General features: G+C 49.5%; 1 protein-coding gene across 1 annotated transcript in view; it reads right to left on the bottom strand.

Moving 5' to 3' along the window:
• inhbb (inhibin subunit beta B) overlaps positions 1-5,616 on the bottom strand; it is an 11,083-nt gene extending 5,467 nt beyond the window's left edge. Inside the window, exon 1 of the mRNA XM_056580273.1 lies at positions 4,476-5,616. Coding sequence (XP_056436248.1) covers positions 4,476-4,869 — 394 coding nt within the window. The 5' untranslated portion in view covers positions 4,870-5,616. The remainder of the gene's footprint in view (positions 1-4,475) is intronic.
• Positions 5,617-6,654: the final 1,038 nt, after the last annotated feature.

Genomic DNA, 6,654 nt, shown 5'->3' with positions numbered 1-6,654 from the left:
AACAAAGTCATAGACCTGTGACTGTCCTTTGTATGGCCAACGCGGAACAGCCAGGGCTACAGTGTGATCTTAGCAGCAGGATGAGGGCTTGTGGTTTGGCTTGAGTGGATGAATAGCAAGACTGTTGTGTTCTCACCTGTGCTAGCTTCACAGTTTGTTATGAAGGCAGTTATAGGTAGGTCAATATAAGTAGGTAGATAGACAGGTCTAGGTAGGTAGGTAGGTAGGTAGATAGACAGATACGGGTCGATAGGTAGGGAGATAGGTAGGTATTGGAAGACAGGTAGGCAGGTAGGTATGAGTTGGTTGACAGGTAGGTGTAGGTAGATAAGTAGGGAGGCAGGCAGGTTGGTATAGGTGAGTCGGTAGACAGGCCGGCAGGTTAGTATAGGTTGGTATTCAGTTAAGTTGGTAGGTAGGTACTGGTAGGCAGGTATTTAATAGGCGGGTAGCTAAGAAGGCAAACCAAGGTATGTAGGGAGGTAGATAGCGGTATAAGTAAGTAGGTAGGTGTTAGGTAGGTAAGTACACCTGAACAGGTAGGTAGGCAGGTAGTTGGTAGGCAGAGTCACTGTCGACAAGACCACACGCGATTCGGGGTGGGGTAAGGTGTGGTGCTGTGTGGCTCAGAGCAGGGTGTCGGCCCTCTCGGTCTCTGCTTCAGTTGGAAAAAGGGTGGCGTACACCACACCTGTAAGTACACCTGCACGTGCTCAGTATACAAACAAGACATCCCCCCGGGCGGCACAATTCAAATCTTTAGGACGGAGTGGGAGAGCGAGAGAGAGAGAGGAAGGGAGATGGAGAGACAAAGAAGTGAAGAGGGAGTTTGGAAAGTAGAAGAATGATTGGGAAAGATCAAAAAATATGAGAGAGGGAGACACACACACACACACACACACACACACACACACACACACACACACACACACACACACACACACACACACCCACACACACACCCACACACCACACACACACATAGAGGGGAGCGTCACTCTTGTGTTCTCTGGTTCCCATGAATGAGGAAACGGGCTGAGATGGAAACGCCACTGGAGGGAGTACACTGCACTGCTCGCTGCCCTGCTTAACAATTCACCACTGGCAGGGTTTCAACAATGATGCCGTAATCAAAATTTAATGGCAGTCTACAGCTCCACTGCAGAGCTGCAGGCAGCAAGGGGGGAAGGGGCTGGACAGGAGAGCGGAGTGTGGAAAATGTCTGGACCGGTTCCAGGATCCGATGCAGGTGATTGACAGCACCCCGTGAAAGACCTGTCCTGAAATAAACTGCTGAACCCTGTCCATTGCATCAACGGGCCCAGAGTTAATGATATCCTATAATGAAGTCTTAATTCCATGTCTCGGCCCGGTCACCGCGAGTTCACCGGGTCACAGCACTCGCAGCGGGCAATCGAGATGCGGGCATCTGAGCCTGATGTGCCTCTTTATTTTCCAATGCCCCTTTCTTTCGTTCCCTCTCTCTTTTTTCCTCCACTCTCCATCTCACTCTCTTTCTTCCTGCATCTCGCTCAATCTTCCACTATCTCTTCCTTTATTGCTCTCCCCCCGTCTCTCTCCACTCTATCATTATCTCTCTCCATCTCTCCCTCTCTCTCTCTCTCTCTCTCTCTCTCTCTCTCCTCTCTCTCTCTCTCTCTCCCTCTCTCCCTCCTCTCTCCCTCCTCTCTCTCCTCTCTCTCTCTCTCCATCTCTCCCTCTCTCCCTCCTCTCTCTCTCTCTCCACTCTCTCTCTCTCTCTCTCCCACTCTCTCTCTCTCTCTCTATAAATATATATATATATATATTTATTCATATATGTCCCTCCTTCTCTTGTGTTCTGTGGCTCTGTGCTCGCCGCTTCGCTCCCATGAGTGCGGGACACCGAATCCCTCTGCCCTGCTCGGCCCATGGGAGCATGTCAGGGGAGATGGAAGGATGGCACATTTCCCTCACCTGCCCAGGCACCCAGACCTCTGGGGCCCCAGGCAGCCGGGCAGAGGCCCCTGGCCGGCCCTCTTCCGTTGTTCCCATCACAAACACACAGAGCATGGTGAGACTTGCTGGTAAACATTTTTCAGCCTGCGGTCTGAGTAGCGAACCCACTGTATTCCTGTTGGGCCAACATATCCTGCCCACTCTCCACCTCAAGCATCACCCCAGCACCCAGCAGCACCCTATGTTCCGTCAAGATCACAAACCCAACTGCTCAGACGCAGGTTCCCTTCCACCAACCTCCAGGGTGATGGAAGGTGGTGGCTGGGGAAGACAGAGACCCCCTGCCCCCTCCCTGCACCATCCCCTACCCCAGCCTCAGAGCCCTTCTCTGGGCCCTGTCCCTGAGCCATGCCCCTGGCTGGCAGCCTGGGCCCGGGGGGTTGCGAGCCAGCTGGCTGTGGAGGAGGCCGAGGGGGTCGAGGGAGCAGGGAGCAGGGAGACACGCCAGCTCCACGGTACAATGCCACACAAAGGCTCAAAGGTGTTGGGGAAGAATGGAAGAAAAGATTTAGAAAAAAAAGAAAGGAAAAAAGACGCAAAGAAGCCTGCTGAACCTCCGTGATGACAAAAGCATTCTTTGGAAAACTGCGATAGGGACACATGCGCTGCGAGCCGTGCACGGCAGATACACAGCGGATTTGCAGGCCTGGGCGTAAGGACAAACACACACACACACACACACATACATGCACATGCACAAAAACACACACACACACACACACACACACACACACACACACTGACATGCACATACACATGCGTCCACACGCATGCACACAAATCACACACACATGGGCACACAGAGACACTGGCGCATGCGTACACACACACACACAACCTTAAACATATGTACAAGCTCACATACACAAGTACACACACACACACACACACACACACACACACACACACACACACACACACACACACACACACACACACACACACACACACACACAGAAACATCCATGCAAATAAACATTTGAACATGCACACACATACAGAAACACACACACTCACAAATGCATGTGAAACACACACACACACACACACACACACACACACACACACATACACACACACACACACACACCACACACACACACACAAACACACACCACACAACACCCACACACACACACACACACACACACACACACACACACACACACACACACACACACACACACACACACACTCACAATGCCAGCCTGCGCCCCTCGATCTCCAACACACTGAACCGGCAAGGGCCCGAATGTCTCATGCATTATTCTGAGCGATTCCCTTTGTTTTCCCTCTTTTTTTTCTGAATGTTGACATGTTGGGTTGAGCACGAACGCGCAGTGCTCTCATAATAATTGGTCGCCTTTTGTTCCCTTGTCATGAAGCTGCTCGGATCACTCCTATTGGGGAAGCGGGAGCGGTTGAGGGCTAATTGTACCAGCGGGGGTTGGGCAATAGTGCCTTATTTTAAAAATACTTTTCTTTCCGAAAAAATGATTGTTACTTTGTTAGCCTAACGTCTCGTTTACTGCGGGGAGATCCCGGGCGGAAAAAGATAATTACAGGTCCGTTCCATACTTGCGGCGATTGTTTCGGATGCGCTTGTGCGTGCGTTAGCCTATGTCTGTGTACGTGAGTGTGCGTGCGGTGGTGAAGTGGGGGGCGAAGGTACGTGTGTGTGAGAGGGAGAGGGAAGGAGAGAGAGAGAGAGAGAGAGAGAGAGAGAGAGAGAGAGAGAGAGAGAGAGAGAGCGAGAGAGAGAGAGAGAGAGAGAGAGAGAGAGAGAGAGAGAGAGAGAGAGATTCTCTTTGCCTTCTAAGAATTAGTTAGATACACATTCTAAGAGGAAGAGACCAATGGCCAATTGGGGGACTTTGTCCTGCTTTAAAAGAGGGCTTTATACATTCAAGTATTGAGTGTGAGCAAAGCTTTAGTGATGAAATTGGATTCAGAGTACTTTTTGTCCCCTGGACAACACATAGAGGTAATTCAAGGACTCGGTCCTTCTGATGTCCAACAGTAGGAAGAAGCAGGAAGAAGCATTAACATCAGAACCTCAACACAATAACCTCTACCAGAACCTCAACACAAGAACCTCCACCAGAACCTCAACACAAGAACATACAGCAGAACCTCAACACGGACGTCAACACAAGAACCTCCACCAGACCCATGACACAAGAACCTCCACCAAAACCTCAACACAAGAACATCCACCAAAACCTCAACACAAGAACTTCAAAAAATGCTCGAGGCAGGATTCTAGTGATGTGATGTTATAAGGACGAGGATGGCTGATGATATGTTAAGCCATTCAAATGATGATGACTGCATCAAATGTGATCAAATTGTGTTGGTGTAACATGTGAACGCCGCGGGTTGGCTGTGCGTAATTGGAAATATACGGAGCCTTGCGCACCGGTTCAGTGGGGGGTCAATGCGAGACCGTTGAGATCGATAAAACCGTTCATAATTACCTGATTCAGCAAAACTAATAATCTCCGAACTCTCCTCTTGTATCTCGTTATTGTAGGCCGCCTGGCCGTCAAAGTTTGGAATCTCAACCCGGCCGTCCGCGCGTACTTTCCCAGCGTGGAGTCTCCTCAGGGCGGTCACCATGGATGCTTTGGGTATAGGGTGGGTGATGTTGGGTCTCTCCCGCATCTGCAGTCGGTTCAGGATGTGCCTCTTCACCGCCTCCAGAAAGTCCACATCCACTCGCTCCGACTGGTCGGGCGCTCTAAAGCCGCACGACGCGCACCCCTCCTGGGACGCCTGGGTCTGCGTCTCCGTGCCGTCGGCCAGCACAGAGCACAGGGTATAGAGGATGCAGGCCAATAAACATGAGAGTGTTTGCGTGGACTTGCACATTTTTTTTTTAATTGGGCAAAACGTCTCTGAAAGATATAACAAACAAGGATGACGCGCAGAGCTGAAGCCTAACGCGTGTGATCACTCTATAATATGTCAATTTCAAAACTCTATAAAATGTCAATTTAAATCCAACAGTGAGGGCGTGTATTCCCAGATTGATCACATAAACGCTGGCTTGATAATCCGAGTCATAGTGAGTCTAATTCTGCAGCCATGCTTCGTTCGCCTCAGGAACAGTCATCCAGTCGACCAGCGCTTTGATTTCAGCACGGATAGTCTCCAAACTGTTGCCGTCAGGTCAGCTGGGATTGTCAACGCTTTCTCTTTGCACTTTATCAAAACAATCAAAGAAGAAGATGAAGATTAAGGCTCATCCAAACGGTCTGCAATGCTTTGAATGCCGGTGTCCAAAATGCGCAAAAAAGTTAAAAGTGCACCCTTCCCATTCAAAAAATCAGTCTCAGCGCAACAACTTGGGAAACCAAATGAGTCCGTCTTGAAGTTCAATCATTAAGTGCGCTATGCAGACTCTCTTGGTGTCTCTCTCGGTAGTCTGTCCTCTGTGTCGGTGAGTGGACAGATCCGCGCGTCCTCACAGATGCTCTTGCCTTGGCGTCTATCCTCCTCTGGCCTGGGATCACGACACAGGGACACAGCGCACCCAAAGTTTTTATACAAGAGTACAAACCACGTGGGGATTTCCACCAACTGGACGCCAGAGATTAGCAGACTACTACGTATCCCCAAAAGATGACTGAGCCAAAGGTTTGCGCACCGCAGACGTGGTGAGCCTAAAGGCGGCTGCATGCTTCAGCGTTGGTGTTACGTTGTTGCGCAAAATTTACTCAAAGCAATTCATGCTCCCTTTTAGGTTGCGCGTGTTGCGCGTGTTGCCAAGCAATTTACCGCCAGAACAGTAGGTGGAGTAATATGTGGAGGAAAGTTTTTCGTTGAAGACGACCTCGAGAATGACGTCTTTGTCTGTGGGAGTCGTTGGTTTGTTTATGTGCCAGATCGTGTTCTCCCCATACACAGTGAATGATGGCAACAGACAGAGGAACAGGGGTGATGAAGTTGTGATCATTGGGGTTGTGTAAATGTGCATATCTCTCTACATTTTAAAACGACATAATGTGTTGGCAGCAAAGTTAACTTCACTTCAGGTTAATGCTTTTGTATATGAGCCTGCCGGGTGATACTCCAGACAGGAAGTAGTAACCAGACCAGCAAACCAATCACAGCCTTGCAGGCTGGGCGGCTCGCGTAAGAGCTTACGTAAAAATGACGCAAGTCTAGAAAAATCGCCCGACGCACGCAAGACGTGAGAAGTCGCGCAAGGGGGGCGCAAGGGCGCGCAAGGGCCTCTTGCGCTTGCGCTTACGCTTACGTAACCGAGCATAAACCAGCCTTTACTACTCATAGGGGAATGGGGCGAAGGGGCGTTTGATTGCAATATGAGCTATTGCACGTATAACAGAAACCATCGGAATTATGGTCAGTTGAAATGACACTGTCTTAAAAAAGGTTATAAATAAAAATACTCGGGCGGAACAGGATTCCAAGGCGCTATGGGTGCAAATTAGTGAACGAGACTACCTTCCTTTATACCACAGTCCTTACACACCTGATTAGGACATGACAAGACATATTGAAAACAATTGAAGACGTAGGCCTTATATAACTATGTATTTTTTTTTATTGCCTCCTTTTTTTGCAAATGTTTGTTGTGGGATTCCCCCATTTGTCATAAACATGTTGGCCTATGAGAATATCATGAGAAGC

The sequence above is a fragment of the Gadus chalcogrammus genome, chromosome 20, assembly GCF_026213295.1.
Source record: "Gadus chalcogrammus isolate NIFS_2021 chromosome 20, NIFS_Gcha_1.0, whole genome shotgun sequence".
NCBI classification, from domain to species: domain Eukaryota; kingdom Metazoa; phylum Chordata; class Actinopteri; order Gadiformes; family Gadidae; genus Gadus; species Gadus chalcogrammus.
Note: the sequence above shows the minus strand (reverse complement) of the source record. Positions and strands in the feature narration are given on the sequence as shown.